We start from the raw sequence: 20,231 nt of genomic DNA on the forward strand, positions 1-20,231 counted from the left end.
TTTGTTCATTAATATATATAGTCATTGGTCTTTATAAACTCTGTACTATCTCTGTATTACTCTATGGTACGGTCTCTGTGGATTCAAAATTAACTCCTGACCTCCTACCTGTTTAGTGGCAGCATCAGACAGATTCCTCAGGGTCCAGAGGCAGTTCTGTGTGAGGCGCTGGCTGGAGCCAGTCAGGTGCTGTCCCAGGGCTTGCATGCCCCCTGGAAGGATGAGAGAGGGGAGGTTAAATGGCTCTTTCATGGTAAGGATGAGATAACAAACACACGCACAGACACACACATATGTACTAACACACACATAACACACACCCTCCTCAAACACACACACACACACACACTCACCAGCTTCCACTATGGCGGGCTTGTTGCTAGGGCACACTGAGAGAACTTTGAGCACACGGCTGGTGGTCCACAGCAGTTTCTCATAATTATAGTTCCTCATGATGAAGACCAGCCCCTCAGGGCCCCCGTTAGCTAGGATGATAAGCTGAGAGGAATAACAATAACAATGAAAACACACTGTCATATACAATGAAATATCATTACAGAGTTTGGACATTACATTACATTGTATTATGAATTGTCTCGCATATGATTGTTAGAGTAATAATAGCAGTGTGTGTATTTAATTTAATTATATTTACTTAATGTTCAGTATATTACTGATGTAATAGAGAGTACATTACTAACCCCATACAGGGTTTTACATTTGCTGCACCAATGCAGCTGCAAGCAGCCAGTGTTAAGGACATGTACAGTGTGTGAGTGCTTGTGTGTGTGCATGTACACACACACACATCACGTGTATATGCACCCTTGCTCTCCTGCAGTGCCAAGCTGCAGGTGGCACTAAAAGGGACCACGCATAATCCAGACCTGCAACTACACACACACACACACACACACACACACTGTGAGAGCAAAATTGCAAGATTATGCTATAATGCTGTAATTGCATCAAAGGGTTGTTTAATGCAACAGAATAAGGGGTTGTTAGAACTCTCATCTGTGTGTGTTCTACTGAGGATGGGCCTCTGGAAGATTTACGATGTATTTGGGTGATACCACATTCCAGATCATGAGTTAATGTTTCTGTTCTATAAGGTAGCAGGGAGAGATGACTCCAGGGCCAGACCCTGGTCTCTACACAATCAGATACTGTCTGCTGTGAATACTAAGTATCTTTCATACAAATCTTCACCCTGTGACCCATTCCATACATCTTTTGTTTGTCATGTAGACAGAAGGGGGTGTATATTGGCTCTAAAAGACCTTTGCACCTTTGTCTCGGGCTCTCAATTAATCATCTAAGGGTGATTCGTCGACCAGTCATCATTAACGTAGAGCACTCAATCGATTCACTTTATATGTGTGTGTTGTATTGACCTGCTCTCTTAGTAATAAGTGAATAAAGATTTAGTTGAAGTATAACTCTGACTTGTATGATAAGTTTGTCTCTCCTCAATTGACAGTAAAGAAATTAACCACCACACCACAACACACACACACACACACACACACACACACACACACACACACACACACACACACACACACACACACACACACACACACACACACACACACACACACACACACACACACACACACACCAGCTTCCACTATGGCGGGCTTGTTGCTAGGGCACACTGAGAGAACTTTGAGCACACGGCTGGTGGTCCACAACAGTTTCTCATAATTATAGTATATATATTATGAAGACCATCCCCTCAGGGCCCCCATTTCCTAAGATGATAAGCTGAGAGGTATAACAATGAAAACACACTGCCATATACAATGAAGTAGCATTACAGAGTTTGGACATTACATTACATTGCATTATGAATTGTCTCGCATATGATTGTTAGAGTAATAACAGCAGTGTGTGTATTTAATTTAATTCTATTTACTTAATGTTTAGTATATTACTGATGTAATAGAGGGTACATTACTAACCCCATACAGGGTTTTACATTTGCTGCACCAATGCAGCTGCAAGCAGCCACTGGTAAGAACATGTACAGTGTGTGAGTGCTTATGTGTGTGCATGTACACACACACACACATCACGTGCATATACACCCTTGCTCTCCTGCAGTGCAGCTGCAGGTGGCACTAAAAGGGACCACGCATAATCCAAACCTGCAACTACACACACACACACACACACACACACACACACACACACACACACACACACACACACACACACACACACACACACACACACACACACACACACACACACACACACACACACACACACACACACACACTGTGAGAGCAAAATTGCAAGATTATGCTATAATGCTGTAATTGCATCAAAGGGTTGTTTAATGCAACAGAATAAGGGGTTGTTAGAACTCTCATCTGTGTGTGTTCTACTAAGGATGGGCCTCTGGAAGATTTACGATGTATTTGGGTGATACCGCATTCCAGATCATGAGTTAATGTTTCTGTTCTATAAAGGTAGCAGGGAGAGATGACTCCAGGGCCAGACCCTGGTCTCTACACAATCAGATACTGTCTGCTGTGAATTCTAAGTATCTTTCATACAAATCTTCACCTTGTGTCCCATTCCATACATCTGTTGTTTGTCATGTAGACTGACGGGGGTGTATCTTGGCTATAAAAGACCTTTGTACCTTTGTCTCGGGGCTCTCAACGAATCATCCGAGGGTGATTCGTCTTCCAGTCATCATTAACGTAGAGCACTCAATCGATTCACTTTATATGTGTGTGTTGTATTGACCTGCTCTCTTACTAATACGCAAATAAAGATTTAGTTGAAGTATAACTGACTTGTATGATAAGTTTGTCTCTCCTCAATTGACAGTAAAAAAATTAACCACCACACACACACACACACACACACACACACACACACACACACACACACACACACACACACACACACACACACACACACACACACAACCCTGGCTGCAGTGAAGATGCAGGTAGTCTGTGCCAATACCACTATGCCAAATATGATAGCTCAAGCATTATCCTCCAAAGACCCCCCCCTCCGCACCACACACCTTGCTCTCCTGGTTTCCGTAGGAGAGCAGCTGCAGGCAGTCTGTGGTGATGGCCAGGAACTTGGGGTTGCTCTTCTTCAGCAGGGGCACCATCCTCTGCAGGCCGTCGGCCAGGCGCACCGCCATCTTGGCTCCCTCCTGATGCAGTAGCAGGTTGTGGAGGGTGGTGATGGCATAGAAAAGCACTGACTCCATGGGAGAACTGAGGGAAGAGGAGAGTGGAGGGAGGGGAGAGGGAGGGAAATAGGGAGAGTAGGTTGAGAAAAAGAAAGAGGCAGAGGAGAGCAGAAGAAGAGATTGAGGTGTGAGAGAAATTAGCATGACCTTTCTTTTCCCAATTAGTTCCCTCTGAATTTAATTTGCTCGAATCTGCTCTTTGTATCATTAAAAAGCACATATTTTTCTATCGTGAAACTGCATCTAAATCCCTATTTGATAGTCTTGTACAGGTAGGTTTTTCCATTTGTATTTATCTGAATTATGTTTCTGAATTAATTAAATGTCTTGATTCAGTTTCTGTCTAATGCCTCCTCGACTGTTATACGGGGTTTATACTGTGTGAACAGAGATGAGAAATGAATATGAAAAATGGCCACCGCTTATCGTGAGGTTAAAATGAGCCTGGTGGTTTAGCCAAGTTTAGCCAAGTTAATGAGCACAGCATGACACCTCATTTTTGATGGGTAATAATGTGATAGGCTAATATCATAGCCTGCAGGCAGTAGTGGACATGGTGGTGGGGATACACACACATAAGCATGTATGCACGCATACACACACACGCTCATGCTTGCATACATACAAGCACACTCACACACACAAATTAGCACACACAGCACGTACACAATTGCAGATGCAGAGACAGGCCAGAACAGTGCGTGCCTAAATCACTTTATTTCTAACACTGAATTCCATCTGACGAGTATATCTTTTTCTCTCTTTCACCCCCTTGCTTTTTCTCTCTCTATATTTCACTAATTCACTCCCAATCAAACCACCAACCTACAATGCCTATAAAAATATAAATCCATCACCATCCATCCATCCCTCCATGCCTACTCACCCCAACCAGTCCATTCCCTACTTTAACCATAAAAGTATCCAAACATCTATCGATCCTTCTATCCACCCATCCATCCATACCTACTCCTTCACATCAAACCATTTACCAACAATCTATCCAAACATCTGTCGATACTTCTATCCACCCATCCATCCATACCTACTCCTTCACATCAAACCATTTACCAACAATCTATCCAAACATCTGTCGATACTTCCCTCCATCTATCCACTCCCATCTACCCCTCAACATCCATCCACCCACTAATCCATCCCTCCTCTCCTACCTGAGCATGCGGACCAGGGCGGGGATGCCCCCAGACTTGAAGATGGCGAGCAGGCCCTCTCTCTGGTGGGACAGGCTGTGGAGGATGCTGGCGGCACAACGGGCTGTCTCCATGTCTCCCGTGTTCTGCATGGCCCGCACCACCGCCGCCACCATCTGGGGGGACTGCATCAGCACCCGGCGAGACGCCTCTTTCCGCGTCAGCTGGTTCACGATCATGGCTGCCTTGTTGACCACCACCTGTGGGGAATGAGACAATGCATAATCGTGAATTTCTGTGCATGCAAAGTGGTGACATTGGATTGGGACCCAATGTTAGGTCTGCACATTTCTTTAAGGTCATGGCTTTACAGCATAGCTGATTTCAAACCTTGTACTTCAGCAATTCATTGGTTCATTGAACATAGGCATTGATAACAAGATTCAGGAATAGACCACGCCTTGAGTTTGAATTGTGAGTAGAAGACAGAGAAGGACTAGGGCTCATCATGACTTTCAATCATAATCAGAACTAGGCTTCAACACAAGCAATGTTGTACACTGAATCCTTTAAGGACAGCTGAAATTATGTTCAATGACAATATAAACCTATAGAGGATTTGTTTCTGGGGTAGTCCTAATCTGTGTCCAATCTAACTGGCTCAGTCACGACCTTGACAAGCACAGCCACAGCCACAGAGAGGTAGGAGCTAGTCAAGCATGGAACTGGATCAATGCTAGCCAGTAGGACGGTGCTCGAGTGTGAGGAGAGACAGCACACAATAGTGACAGAGTCAATGTCACTATTAAGTACATCATGGTACTTCTATAGTGCAACAGATACAGTGCCTTCAGAAAGTATTCATACCCCTTGACTTATTCCACATTTTGTTGTGTTATGGCCTGAAACTAAACATTGATTAAATAAACATTTTTCTCACCTATCTCCACACAATACCCCTTAATGACAAAGTGGATTTTTTTGTTGAAATGTTTGCACATTTATTGAAAATGAAACACAGAAATATCTAATTTTCATACTTTCTAGAAGCACCTTTGGCAGCAATTATAGCTGTGAGTCTTTCTGGGTAAGTCTCTAAGAGCTTTCCACACCTGGAATGTGCAACATTTGCCCATTATTATTTTCTTCAAGCTCAAATTGGTTGTTGATCATTGCTATATATTTAAGTCAAACTGTAACTCGGCCACTCAGGAACATTCACTGTCTTCTTGATAAGCAACTCCAGTGTAGATTTGGCATTGTGTTTTAGGTTATTGTCCTGATGAACTGTGAATTAATCTCCCAGTGTCTGGTGGAAGGCAGACTGAACCAGGTTTTACTCTAGGATTTTGCCTGTACTTAGCGCCATTCTGTTTATTTTTTATCCTGAAAAACTCTCCAGTCCTTAACGATTACAAGCGTACCCATAACATGATGCAGCCACCACTATGCTTGAAAATATGTAGATTGGTACTCAGTAATGTGTTGTATTGGATTTGCCCCAAACATAACATTGACACATTTTTTGCAGTTTTACTTTAGTGCCTTGTTGTAAACAGGATGCATGTTTGGAATATTTGTATTCTGTATAGGTTCCCTTCTTTTCACTTTGTCAATTAGGTTATTATTGTGGAGCAACTACAATGTTGTTGGTCCATCCTCAGTTTTCTCTATCACAGCCATTAAACTCTGTATCTGTCACCATTGGCCTCATTATGAAATCCCTGAGTGGACTTGGGCTGTTGCAGGGACCATGTTACCGCCACACAGGCAGTCATGAGTCGTGACCACAGTAAAATTACAGTTGACTGTTGAGTCACAATAATCTAATTTTATGCCCTCTGGACATGCTTTGGTAGTACCCAATTTGCTTAACTACCATCAGGTCCTAATGGCCTGGTACACAGGCCTCTATTTTCCCCCGAACCGCTCTGACATCCATGAAAATGCTTCGAAAAACACATCAAACACTTATCATCTTATCAACAGTTGGCCAATCATACTTTAAAACTCACCTCACTGTGATGATTAATTTGAAGAAAGAAGTTCAACAGCAGGTTGAAACAGTGTTAACATGGTTGTTGTGGATGCTGTTTCAAAGCCTAACACGACGAACTGGACAGCCTTTCTAAGGTGATGATTCATTCGAAACACTCACGCATATTAAAGCTTCTGCATAGGCTTACCAGCCCAAGCCAGAAAAAAAACTCAATTAAAATGATGATTGTGCCGTTATACAACACACAGCCTAGAGCATATTACACATGGCAGAAAAACATAAGAAACACTGATTTAAGATATCTTGGTACATAATTGTTCTGGTAAATACATTTGTGTAATCGCCTTTGAGTGTGGACTGTATTATTATTCATACTGGATGGACCTTACGTTACGCTCCAAAATGTATATCCACGAGTCTGGGAGAGAACATATAGCCAGGCCTAGGTGACGCTGTTGGTTCATTGTTTGTGCAGGGCGGCTTACAGTTAGCCTACAATTAGTGAATTTGGATTTGATTTGGAATAGCCTAGGGATTAGGGATTTTTTACAAATATCTTCATATTAATTGAGTGTCACATTACCTTCAGCTATACAGAATATCTCACCACCAAGCAATTCCATCTCCTCCTCTCTCTCCTTTATCCTTTCTTGGGCACGCAGACGGGCTGTCAACAGTTGTTTTGTTGCAAAAGGACACCACTATTGATGTTCCCTATGCTCTATGCTCGCTTAGAGGCAAGCAACACTGAGGCATGCATGAGAGCATCAGCTGCTCCGGACGACTGTGTGATCACGCTCTCCATAGCAGACGGGAGTAAGACCTTTAAACAGGTCAACATACAGAAGGCTGCGGGGCCTGACGGATTACCAGGACGTGTGCTCCGGGCATGTGCTGACCAACTGGCAGGTGTCTTCACTGACATTTTCAACACATCTCTGATTGAGTCTGTAATACCAACATGCTTCAAGCAGACCACCATAGTCCCTGTGCCCAAGAACACAAAGGCAACCTCCCTAAATGACTACAGACCAGTAGCACTCATGTCCGTAGCCATGAAGGGCTTTAAAAGGCTGGTAATGGCTCACATCAACACCATTATCCCAGAAACTCTAGACCCACTCCAATTTGAAAACCGACCAAACAGATCCACAGATGATGCAATCTCTATTGCACTCCACACTGCCCTTTCCCACCTGGACAAAAGGAACACCTATGTGAGAATGCTGTTCATTGACTTCAGCTCAGCGTTCAACACTATAGTACCCTCAAAGCTCATCACCAAGCTAAGGATCCTGGGACTAAACACTGAGCACGTCCACATTCTCATCGACGGGGCTGTAGTGGAGCAGGTTGAGCGCTTCAAATTCATTGGTGTCCACATCAACAACAAACTAGATTGGTCCAAACACACCAAGACAGTCGTGAAGAGGGCACGACAAAGCCTATTTCCCCTCAGGAAACTAAAAAGATTTTGCATGGGTCCTGAGATCCTCAAAAGGTTCTACAGCTGCAACATCGAGAGCATCCTGACCGGTTGCATTACTGCCTGGTACGGCAATTGCTCGGCCTCTGTCCACAAGGCACTTCAGAGGGTAGTGCGTATGGTACTGTCACGCCCTGGTCGAAATATATTGTGTTTGTCTTTATTTATTTGGTCAGGCCAGGGTGTGACATAGGTTTATTTGTGGTGTGATTTGTCTTGGGGTTTTGTGGGGTGTTGGGTGTGTGGCTATCTAGCAAAGTCTATGGCTGTCTGGAGTGGTTCTCAATCAGAGGCAGGTGTTTATCGTTGTCTCTGATTGGGAACAATATTTAGGCAGCCATATTCTTTGAGTATTTCGTGGGTGATTGTTCCTGTCTCTGTGTTTATGTTCACCAGATAGGCTGTATAGGTTTTCACGTTCGTTTATTGTTTTGTTTAGGTATTTCATGTCGAGTCATTTATTAAAGAACATGAATAACCACCACGCTGCATTTTGGTCGGCTTCTCTTCCTTCGACAGACGAGAACCGTTACAGAATCACCCACCACAACAGGACCAAGCGGCGTGGTGACAGGCAGCGGCAGCAGGAGCAGCGAAAGGAGGAATGGACATGGGAAGACGTTTTGGATGGCAAGGGTTGTTACACTTGGGAGGAGATACTGGCTGGAAGAGATCGCCTCCCATGGGAACAGGTGGAGGCACTTGGGAGAGCAGAGGCAGCCGGATAGAGGAGCCGGCGATACGAGGGAACACGGTTGGCTAGGAAGCCCGAGAGTCAGCCCCAAACATTTCTTGGGGGGTGGCTCAGGGAGAGTGTGGCAGAGTCAGGAGTCAGACCTGAGCCAACTCTCCCTGTTTATCATGAGGAGCCAAGGAGGAGACCAGAACCAGAGCTGGTGTTGGAGGTGAGCGAAGCAGAGACTGTGAAGGAGTTAATGGGGAAATTGGAGGAGAGAGAAATGAGGGAGTTGCTGTGTTGGTGCTTTTTGCATGGAATTCGCCCGACGGAGCGTGTCGGGGATTTGATGGCACCTGGGTCAGCGCTCCATACTCGTCCTGAGGTGCATGTTAGTCGGCTGGTGAAGATGGTACCAGCTTCACGCACAAGGCCTCCTGTGCACCTTCCTAGCCTTACACGTCCTGTGCCAGCACTACTCTCAAAATCTCCAGTACGCCTTCACGGTCTAGCCCATCCTGTGCCACCTCCACACACCAGCCCTCCGGTGGCAGCTCCCCGCACCAGGCTTCCTGTGCGTGTCCTCGGCCCAGTACCACCAGTGCCAGCACCACGCATCAGGCCTACAGTGCGCCTCGCCTCTCCAGCGCTGCCGGAGCCTTCCTCCTCTCCTGCGCTGCCGGAGTCTCCCGCCTGTTCAGTGCTGCCAGTGCCTTCCTGCTCTACAGCGCTGCCGGAGTCTCCCGCCTGTTCAGCGCAGCCAGAGTGTTCCTCCTCTCCTGCGCTGCTGTAGTCTCCCGCCTGTTTAGCGCTGCCAGAGCCTTCCGCCTCTACAGCGCTGCCGGAGTCTCCTGCCTGTTTAGCGCAGCCAGAGCTGCCAGTCTGCATGGAGCAGCCAGAGCTGTCAGTCTGCATGGAGCAGCCAGAGCTGCCAGTCTGCATGGAGCAGCCAGAGCTGCCAGTCTGCATGGAGCTGCCAGTCTGCAAGGAGCTGCCAGTCTGCAAGGAGCTGTCAGTCTGCAAGGAGCTGCCAGTCTGCAAGGAGCTGCCAGTCTGCATGGAGCAGCTAGAGCTGCCAGTCAGCATGGAGCAGCCAGAGCCGCCAGTCAGCATGGAGCAGCCAGAGCTGCCAGTCAGCATGGAGCAGCCAGAGCCGTCAGTCTGCCAGGATCCGCCAGTCAGCCAGACTCTTCCAGATCTGCCAGTCAACCAGACTCTTCCAGATCTGCCAGTCAGCCAGACTCTTCCAGATCCGCCAGTCAGCCAGGATCTTCCAGATCTGCCAGTCAGCCAGGATCTGCCAGAACCACCGGCCAGCCAGGATCTGCCGGATCCAACTACCTGCCTGAGCTTCCTCTCAGTGCTGGGCTTCCTCTCAGTGCTGGGCTTCCTCTCAGTGCTGGGCTTCCTCTCAGTGCTGAGCTTCCCATCAGTACTGAGCTTCCCATCAGTACTGAGCTTCCCATCAGTACTGAGCTTCCCCTCAGTCCCGAGCTTCCCCTCAGTCCCGAGCTTCCCCTCAGTCCCGAGCTGCCCCTCAGTCCAGTGGGGTTCTGGGTAGGCCATGGTCGGCGGCGAGGGTGGACTATCCAAGGACGCGAGGAGGAGGGACTAAGACATTGATAGAGTGGGGTCCACGTCCTGCGCCGGAGCCGCCACCATGGACAGACGCACACCCGGACCCTCCCCTATTGTTTTGATGTGCGTCCGGGAGTCCGCACCTTAGGGGGGGGTTCTGTCACACCCTGGTCGAAATATATTGTGTTTGTCTTTATTTATTTGGTCAGGCCAGGGTGTGACATGGGTTTATTTGTGGTGTGTTTTGTCTTGGGGTTTTGTGGGGTGTTGGGTGTGTGGCTTAGTGGGGTTATCTAGCAAAGTCTATGGCTGTCTGGAGTGGTTCTCAATCAGAGGCAGGTTTTTATCGTTGTCTCTGATTGGGAACCATATTTAGGCAGCCATATTCTTTGAGTATTTCGTGGGTGATTGTTCCTGTCTCTGTGTTTATGTTCACCAGATAGGCTGTATAGGTTTTCACGTTCGTTTATTGTTTTGTTTAGTTATTTCATGTCGAGTCATTTATTAAAGAACATGAATAACCACCACGCTGCATTTTGGTCCGCTTCTCTTCCTTCGACAGACGAGAACCGTTACAAGTACATCACTGGGGCAAAGCTGCCTGCCATCCAGGACCTCTACACCAGGCGGTGTCAGAGGAAGGCCCTAAAAATTGTCAAAGACCCCAGCCACCCCAGTCATAGACTGTTCTCTCTACTACCGCATGGCAAGCGGTACCAGAGTGCCAAGTCTAGGACAAAAAGGATTCTCAACAGTTTTTACCCCCAAGCCATAAGACTCCTGAACAGGTAACCAATGGTTACCCGAACTATTTACATTGTGTGCCCTCCAACCCCTCTTTTACGCTGCTGCTACGCTCTGTTTATCTTATATGCTTAGTCACTTTAACTATACCTACATGTACATACTACCTCAATAAGCCTGGCTAACAGGTTTTATTTCTTTACTTACCTACAACACACACACACACACACACACACACACCTTTTTTTGGCACCATTGGTTAGAGCCTGTAAGTAAGCATTTCACTAAGGTTTACACCTGTTTTAATCGGCACACGTGACAAATAAACTTTGATTTGATTTAACTTGGTTTCCCAAATTAAGCACAGGGTAGCTGCAGGAACAAGGTTTGAAAGCCCATGGCATATAGAGTTTGGGCACAATATCTCCTGTCAGGCAGCGATAGCATGCTCCTCAAACAGTGGTTGACGCGTGGAATGAAACAAGTGTTTTTAGATTTATTTCACAGCTGCTCATATTAACCCTTGTGTGGTGTTCAGGTCTGTTGACCCATTTTCAATGTTTACTTAAAAGAACACATTTTCATTGAGTGCACACTGTGCATCAAATGTATATTATATATGTGGTGTTCGGGTCCACTGGACCCGAGGGTAAATAAAGTGTGTAAAAGTGTGTTTGTAGGTGAAAACAAGTCAAATTTAAACAAAAAGTTTTGCTGTGTGCCTTCACTCGGTCTTCCTCCTCCCTGAGCCTGCTGTTTCAACATAGCACCAAGAACCTGTCTGTCTCTCTCCCCGTCTCCCGCTTTTCTTGCACTCTTTACCCTTTGTAGTGTGTTAAACTACACAATGTCTTGTGGGTACCTGCACAATGTTATTACAATACATTATCTTTTGATACATTGTACAAAATTCAGCATTTTCCCACACTCTACCCCAGCCAAGTGCAAATTGGGGGAGGGACACAACAAATAAATAGCTTTGCATGTGTGGCTCATCAACACAATCAATCAGTATGGCAAAAATAATCTCTGCTCAGAGGGCCTTAGCCATTTGTTTTGCAGAGAGAGAAGCTAGTGGGAAGAAATGTCTTCCACGTTGAAAGATGACTTATTTTCAGAATATTAGGAACATGTCTCTGTTAATTCGGAGTCTGACAGTGAGTTGGAAGAAGAGGATGAGATTGACCCTCAGTCAGCCCCAGGACCAGCCCGTCAGCAACCAGCTCATCAGCAGCTTGCAGGCGGAGAAATATGGATGTAGAAAAGAAATTGAATGGTCTTCTTGCCCAAGGAACGAGCCACCCGCATGGCTGCCAATGTGATAAGGATGCAACCAAGGTCGATGCAGATGCAGTAACTCATGTGCAGAACATAGTCTTCTTTTGAACTGTTCATCCCAGACACCATGTAGAAAATCATTCTGGACTGCCCTAATTTGGAGGGAAGGCGTGTTTTTGGTGGAAGGAGATGAACCAACTCATTTACATGCATTCTTTGAGGTTCTTATCCTTGCTGGTGTTTTCAGATCTAATGGGGAATCAAACAGAATCCCTGTGTGGATGCAGAAACTGGCAGAGAACTTTCCTGTGCAACAATGTCCCATTATTTCCAGGATGATCAGCTTCGATAATCGAGACACCTGACCAGCTCGGTGGCAGAGAGACAAGCTAGCTGCAATCAGGTCCGTGCAGAGAGACCAGCTAGCTGCAATCAGGTCAGTGCAGAGAGACCAGCTAGCTGCAATCAGGTCAGTGCGGAAAGACAAGCTATCTGCAGTCAGGTCAGTGCAGAGAGACAAGCTAGCTGCAGTCAGGTCAGTGCAGAGAGACAAGCTATCTGCAGTCAGGTCAGTGCAGAGAGACAAGCTAGCTGCAGTCAGGTCAGTGCAGAGAGACAAGCTAGCTGCAATCAGGTCAGTGCAGAGAGACAAGCTATCTGCAGTCAGGTCAGTGCAGAAAGACAAGCTATCTGCAGTCAGGTCAGTGTAGAGAGACAAGCTAGCTGCAGTCAGGTCAGTGCAGAGAGACAAGCTATCTGCAGTCAGGTCAGTGCAGAGAGACAAGCTAGCTGCAGTCAGGTCAGTGCAGAGAGACAAGCTAGCTGCAATCAGGTCAGTGCAGAGAGACAAGTCAGTCAGGTCAGTGCAGAAAGACAAGCTATCTGCAGTCAGGTCAGTGCAGAGAGACAAGCTAGCTGCAGTCAGGTCAGTGCAGAGAGACAAGCTAGCTGCAATCAGGTCAGTGCAGAGAGACAAGCTATCTGCAGTCAGGTCAGTGCAGAAAGACAAGCTATCTGCAGTCAGGTCAGTGTAGAGAGACAAGCTAGCTGCAGTCAGGTCAGTGCAGAAAGACAAGCTATCTGCAGTCAGGTCAGTGCAGAGAGACAAGCTAGCTGCAGTCAGGTCAGTGCAGAGAGACAAGCTAGCTGCAATCAGGTCAGTGCAGAGAGACAAGCTATCTGCAGTCAGGTCAGTGCAGAAAGACAAGCTATCTGCAGTCAGGTCAGTGCAGAGAGACAAGCTAGCTGCAATCAGGTCAGTGCAGAAAGACAAGCTATCTGCAGTCAGGTCAGTGCAGAGAGACAAGCTAGCTGCAGTCAGGTCAGTGCAGAGAGACAAGCTAGCTGCAGTCAGGTCAGTGCAGAGAGACAAGCTAGCTGCAGTCAGGTCAGTGCAGAGAGACAAGCTATCTGCAGTCAGGTCAGTGCAGAGAGACAAGCTAGCTGCAGTCAGGTCAGTGCAGAGAGACAAGCTAGCTGCAGTCAGGTCAGTGCAGAAAGACAAGCTATCTGCAGTCAGGTCAGTCCAGAGAGACAAGCTATCTGCAGTCAGGTCAGTCCAGAGAGACAAGCTAGCTGCAGTCAGGTCAGTGCAGAGAGACAAGCTAGCTGCAGTCAGGTCAGTGCAGAGAGACAAGATAGCTGCAGTCAGGTCAGTGCAGAGAGACAAGCGAGCTGCTATCAGTTCAGTGTAGAGAGACAAGCTAGCTGAAGTCAGGTCAGTGCAGAGAGACAAGCTAGCTGCTATCAGGTCAGTGTGGGACAAGTGGGTGGACCACCTTCCCCTATTTTACAACCCTGGGCCCAATGTTACTGTTGATGAGCCGGTCATGCCATTTAGGGGCCGCTGCCCCTTTCAGGCAGTACATACGGTCTAAACCCACAAAATATGGAATCAAGATCTGGGCTGCCTGTGATGCTGCTTCATCATATGAGTGGAACTTGCAAGTGTGTACGGGGAAGCCAGGTGGAGGAGCCCCTGAGAAGAACCAAGAGATGCGGGTTGTCCTGGACGTGACACAGGGACTCCGTGCCCACATCATCACATGCGATAACTCATGAGTACGCTGCATAGGGATGGGAGAATCGGTGGCCAGGAACATAAAACAAAAACGCAAATTTACATTTACATTTAAGTCATTTAGCAGACGCTCTTATCCAGAGCGACTTACAAATTGGTGAATTCACCTTCTAACATCAAATCATAATTGATTACAATGCCACAAAAGGAGGGGTGGACAATTTAGACAAGATGGTGACTGGCTACAGCTGCAAAAGAAGAACCCTACGCTGGCCACTTGTGATATTCTTCAACATCCTGGACTTCTCAGTGTACAACGCGTTTGCCATCCAGGTGGCGTTGAACCCAGATTGGACCAGAGGGAAGCTCCAGAGGAGACAGCTCTTTCTTGAGGAGCTGGGCAAGGCATTGGTAAGACCTCAAATCCAGAGGAGGCACCATATCCCAAAGGACCCCAGATTCTGCAGCCATCATGATGAAGATTCAGGTGAAGGATGCTGATGCCCCATCCGCCCGACCCACAGAACCAACAACTCCAATACCAGAAGTAAGTGTGAGTGATGTTGTTGCATTTGTGTGCGTCTGACTCTCTTACCTTGGCCTGCTGTAACTATATAATGTATGTGATTGAGTGAGTAAGATGTTAGTACAATTCTTGAACTAAGTGTTATCATCCTTCTAGATTGCAGCCGGGAGCAACAAGAAGAAGCGCTGCGATGTGTGTGGACCCAAGGACAGGAAGACACAGTAGACATGCGTCAAGTGCAATAAATACATTTGCAACACACACACACAAACACCACACAATTAGAATAACATAGTCCTACAGTAGGCCAACTCATATTCTGTTTTTCTGAAATACATTTTCTTCATATCATAATGTTTATTTAGAACGGACTAAAATAAATAATGGATGCGTTGTGATGGTGTATTTTAAATAGATGTATTAAGCGCTTGTTAATTGTAGATGTTTCAAAGGCGCGCATCAGCAGCTTGAACGCGTCGAGGCCTGGCGATGCTAAGCCTGTTAATGTTAATTAATGGGAAATTACCATGAGACCGGCAGTCCTTTGCATGACAGTAACGGGCTGACACATTTCATGACCGCCACAGCCCTAGGAAGGACGCCTGTTATCTTGGTAGTGACTGAGTATATTGATACACCATCCAAAGTGTAATTAAAAACTCCACCATGCTCAAACAGATATTCAACGTCTGCGTTTCCCTTGCCACTGTGGCTGAATCTGTGAAATTCACTGCTCCACTGAGGGACCTTACACATAATTGTATGTGTATGTCGGGACAGAGATGTGGTAGTCATTCAAAAATCATGATAAACACTATTATTGCACACAGAGTCCATGCAATTTATGTGACTTGTTAAGCAACCTTTTACTCCTTATATACGCTCGCTACAGCAAAGTGGTTGAATACTTAATGACTGAAGATATTTCAGCTTTTCCTTAAAAAAATATATATATTTCTAAAAACATAATTCCTCTTTGACATTTTGGGGGGTATTTTGTGTAGTGACAAAAGAAAAGGTAATTTAATGAATTTTAAGTAAAGGGGTGTGAATCATTTCTGAAGACACTGTACATTAGATACACATAGTACACACATTTATCTTACAATAGTCACTGGCTGAATCATTTCCAAATCAGCCTATTTGTTTAAACAGTGCACTAGAGTTTTATCAAAGATTGCTCCCACCAGGCAGCATGAGGCGGTTGAGGGACAAGGTCATCCATTGCAATGTCTTTAATCTAGAAATCAAAGACCATCTCTTCTATTTGATTAGCTGCATCACTAATTTATTAATACTGATTAATACTGAAGGATCAGAATGTTTTATTTTTTTGTTTTTTTTTTAAATAGGAGCACATTGGAAATAGTGTTGTTTTAATGCATTCATGTGTTAACAGCTGGGCTTTGTGAAAATTGGATTTATAACAAAGTTCAGTTTTTTTTGTTAACTCTTAGAGGTTAGTTACCGCATCATCATCGGCCAGCAGCTTGGTGAGTTCGGGCACGGCGCGAGTGGCCAGCTCGGCGTCATCCTGGTAGTTAATGAGGTGGACGATGGCGGTCTTGAGGAGCTGCGAGGGCTCAGCAAGCCGCTGGACGTTGGTCTGCTGACCCGGGTCAGTCTGAGTGGACAGCACCGCCTCGCCCTCCACCAGGGTCTCTGGGAACATGGCCGCTCTCACTCGCTGGGCCCGTGTCAGGGTGTACTGGGCCTCCATCTCTGGTGGGAGAGAGGGATGAAAGAGGGTGGAGAAAGGGAGGAGGAGGGGGAGATCATTGGATATGTGATAGATACATCCATAGATACTAGTGATAGTTTGAAAGTTGTTCTAGCCCCTAGTCAGTGAGTTCCTAGTCAGTGAGGTTTCAGAAGAAGAATCATGCCTATTTTAAGACATGAGGACAGTGCAAACTGGCCTGTGTACGTATGTGATGGCGTATGAGCGAGTGAGTGAATCACAGCATGATTATGACATTGAATGAGTAAGTGTTGACCTATTTGTACAGACAGACAGAGAGATGTAGAGAGACTGAAAGAGAAGTAGAGCAAGATGGAAAATTGGAATGAGAGAGAAAGGGAGGGACAGGAAGAGAGAGTGGGAAGTGGGACTATGAGAGAAAGGGAGAGAGCGAGAGAGAGAGATAACTTATACCTGTAGGGTTTTCCACCAAGGTGGTGGTGACGGCATACTTCTTTGCGCTGTACTCTGTGCCCTCATCATCTCGCATGGTGGTGGCGCCTGATTGGATGCCGGAGTCGTGGGCATAGTACGTCTGCTGCCACTCGGCCACCTTCACTGACCCCTCTGCCTCGTTCACTGTGAGGAGAGAGAGGGAGAGAGAGAAGAGAGAGAGAGCGAAAGAAAGACAGAGAAGAGAGAGAGAGAGGGAGAGAGAGAGATGGGGAGAGAGCGAGAAAAGAGAGAGATGGGGAGAGAGCGAGAGAAGAGAGAGATGGGGAGAGAGCGAGAGAAGAGAGAGATGGGGAGAGAGCGAGAGACAAAGAGAGAGAGGGAGAGAGAGAGAGCGAGAGAGAAAGAGAGAGCGAGAGAAGAGAGAGAGAGAGAGAGAGAGAGAGAGAGAGAGAGAGAGAGAGAGAGAAAAAGAAAGAGAGAGAGAGAGGGGAGACGGGTTGGAAGAGTGACATATCCCTTTTCACCATCCTCCACCCTGGATTAACCTTGTGACACAGTGGATATGTAAAACAGGCTATAAAAATAGTGTGATTGATTGACTGACAGCCAGTGGTCTGTTGTCTCCCTCTGCACCATATTCAGACACTATACTTATGCTCAGCCACTCTGAAGGGACACTGAGTGGACGGTTGCTAGTGTGTTTCTAGGGTACAGCAACACAGTGCTCCAAACTTTGGTTCATCAAGAATGATTCTTGGCAGATTAAACGAAGCCAGCGAGTCTTTAACAAAATACTTACTTTGCATGGACATCATCACTGTCCACTCTCAAAACTGGCCTTTGGAGAAAACTTTCTAGAAGAAAGGAGAATAAAAGAGAAAGAGAGAACATTAGGCCGTGAATCATGGCCCTGTGTGGCTCCATTGGTAGACCATGGCCCTTGCAGCGCCAGGGTTGTGGGTTGGTATCACTACTGTAAGTCGCTCTGGATAAGGGTGTCTGCTAAATGACAGAAATGGAAAACGACCATCAGAGAGCTAATAAATCTGAAGAAAAACAAAAACGAATGCATCCAGAGCAACTATACATTACAATGCCCTTATTGCTGCGGGATACCCCCAAAAAATGGAGCATCTACTGTAATAACTCATTGTATAAACAACTAGACTATTATCTGCCTGGTAACAAATGAAAAGTTCATAAAACACCTTTGGCTGTTGATTTGTTTCATTGAGTCCAATGCTCCCATGTAAGTGAGGCACAACTAAACTGGACACTCCAAACCATGTAAAATGTCACATTAATGTCAACATAATATTAAGTGCCCCCATAAAATCAAACTAAGTTTGTGCGTCCCCATAAAATCGAACAAAGTTTGTGCAGCCCGACAGTAAGGACTGAGAGTGGCGTAAATGGGACAGGATATGTCCCTACGGTACAGCCCGGCCCAACTACTGCAGGGGGGGAGAGACGGTGACATTTAAGAAGTGGTGAGCGTCACTCCCTGAAAAGGTTTCTCCTTTCCGTTCGCAGAACAATGCTTAATTCATGACTATAATTAGGCCAATGGTGGAGATGAGCGACAGAAGGAGGAGGCTGGCGGTGGTGTTGCAGAGAAATAATCCAAATGCATTATGGGAAAGAGCATTGTCCCCTGCTGTTTGTGACAAAAATTCCCCAAGAGACATCAGAGAGCTTTTCTGCATGTTTGTCGCTGATGTAAATAGCTTCAAAGTACTCGCTGGAAGGCGCTTAATCAATTATCGACCCTAATTTTGGGTGGGAAATCTTGTTTTTCTTCTCTCCTCTGAGCTAATCAATGTCTGAATTGGCCATTCTGCCAAATAGCTCAGATCTATTTGCTAACCACTTACTGAGCAGCATATAAAACAAAGTTATAAATGCATGAGCGAGTGATCTAGGCTACTTGGAATGTGTGGTTGTGTGGAGCACAATATGAGTGTGTCTGTGTGTGCGGTGTATGTCCACTGTCCATGTACAACTGAAGTCTACATACACTTAGGTTGGAGTGATTAAAACTAGTTTTTCAACCACTCCACAAATTTCTTGTTAACAAACTATAGTTTTGGCAAGTCGGTTAGGACATCTACTTTGTGCATGACACAAGTCATTTTTCCAACAATTGTTGACAGACAGATTATTTCACTTATAATTCACTGTATCACAATTCCAGTGGGTCAGAAGTTTACATACACTAAGTTGACTGTGCCTTTAAACAGCTTGGAAAATTCCAGAAAATTATGTCATGGCTTTAGAAGCTTCTGATTAGCTTCTGGCTAATTGACATCATTTGAGTCAATTGGAGGTGTACCTGTGGATGTATTTCAAGGCCTACCTTCAAACTCAGTGCCTCTTTGCTTGACATCATGGGAAAATCAAATCAAGTCTGGTTCATCCCTGAGAGCAATTTAAAAACGCCTGAAGGTAACACGTTCATCTGTACAAACAATAGTACACAAGTATAAACATCATGGGACCATCTCCTAGAGATGAATGTACTTTGGTGTGAAAGGTGCAAATCAATCCCAGAACAACAGCAAAGGGCCTTGTGAAGATGCTGGAGGAAACAGGTACAAAATAACTATATCCACAGTAAAACGAGTCCTATAACGACGTAACCTGAAAGGCCACTCAGCAAGGAAGAAGCCACTGCTCCACAACCGCCATAAAAAAAGAGACTACGGTTTGCAACTGCACATGTGGACAAAGATCCTACTTTTTGGAGAAATATCCTCTGGTCTGATGAAACAAAAATAGAACTGTTTGGCCATAATGACCATCATTATGTTTGGAGGAAAAAATAGGGAGGCTTGCAAGCCAAAAAACACAATTCCATCCGTGAAGCACGGGGGTGGCAGCATCATGTTGTGGGGGTGCTTTGCTGAAGGAGGGACTGGTGCACTTCACAAAATAGATGGAATCGTGAGGTAGGAAAATTATGTGGATATATTGAAGCAACATCTCAAGACATCAGTCAAGTTAAAGCTTGATCACAAATGGGTCTTCCAAATAGACAATGACCCCAAGCATACTTCCAAAGTAAAATGGCAAAATGGCTTAAGAACAACAAAGTCAAGGTATTGGAGTGGCCATCACAAAGGCATGACATCAATCCTATAGAAAATGTGTTTTGCAGAACTAAAAAAGTGTGCGAGCAAGGAGGCCTACAAACCTGACTCAGTTACACCATCAGGAGGAATGAGCCAAAATTATTGTGGGAAGCTTGTGGAAGGCTACCTCAAATGTTTGACCCGAGTTAAACAATTTAAAGGCAATGCTACCAAAAACTAATTGAGTGTATGTACACTTCTGACCCACTGGGAATGTGATGAAAGAAATCAAAGCTGAAATAAATGATTCTCTCTACTATTATTCTGACATTTCAC

General features: G+C 45.6%; 1 protein-coding gene across 4 annotated transcripts in view; it reads right to left on the minus strand.

Moving 5' to 3' along the window:
* The window catches only part of LOC135553974 (junction plakoglobin-like), a 76,777-nt gene that overhangs the window by 11,874 nt on the left and 44,672 nt on the right, over window positions 1-20,231 (minus strand). For all 4 annotated transcript variants that reach the window (XM_064985947.1, XM_064985950.1, XM_064985948.1 and 1 more), the window contains 7 exons: window positions 17,624-17,678; window positions 16,843-17,007; window positions 16,156-16,409; window positions 4,402-4,640; window positions 3,053-3,254; window positions 354-498; window positions 109-212 (listed from right to left, as the gene is read on the minus strand). In XM_064985947.1, the coding sequence (XP_064842019.1) occupies window positions 109-212; window positions 354-498; window positions 3,053-3,254; window positions 4,402-4,640; window positions 16,156-16,409; window positions 16,843-17,007; window positions 17,624-17,639 (1,125 nt within the window). In that variant the 5' untranslated portion in view covers window positions 17,640-17,678. The remainder of the gene's footprint in view (window positions 1-108; window positions 213-353; window positions 499-3,052; window positions 3,255-4,401; window positions 4,641-16,155; window positions 16,410-16,842; window positions 17,008-17,623; window positions 17,679-20,231) is intronic.

Source organism: Oncorhynchus masou, chromosome 14, assembly GCF_036934945.1.
Source record: "Oncorhynchus masou masou isolate Uvic2021 chromosome 14, UVic_Omas_1.1, whole genome shotgun sequence".
NCBI classification, from domain to species: Eukaryota; Metazoa; Chordata; class Actinopteri; order Salmoniformes; family Salmonidae; genus Oncorhynchus; species Oncorhynchus masou.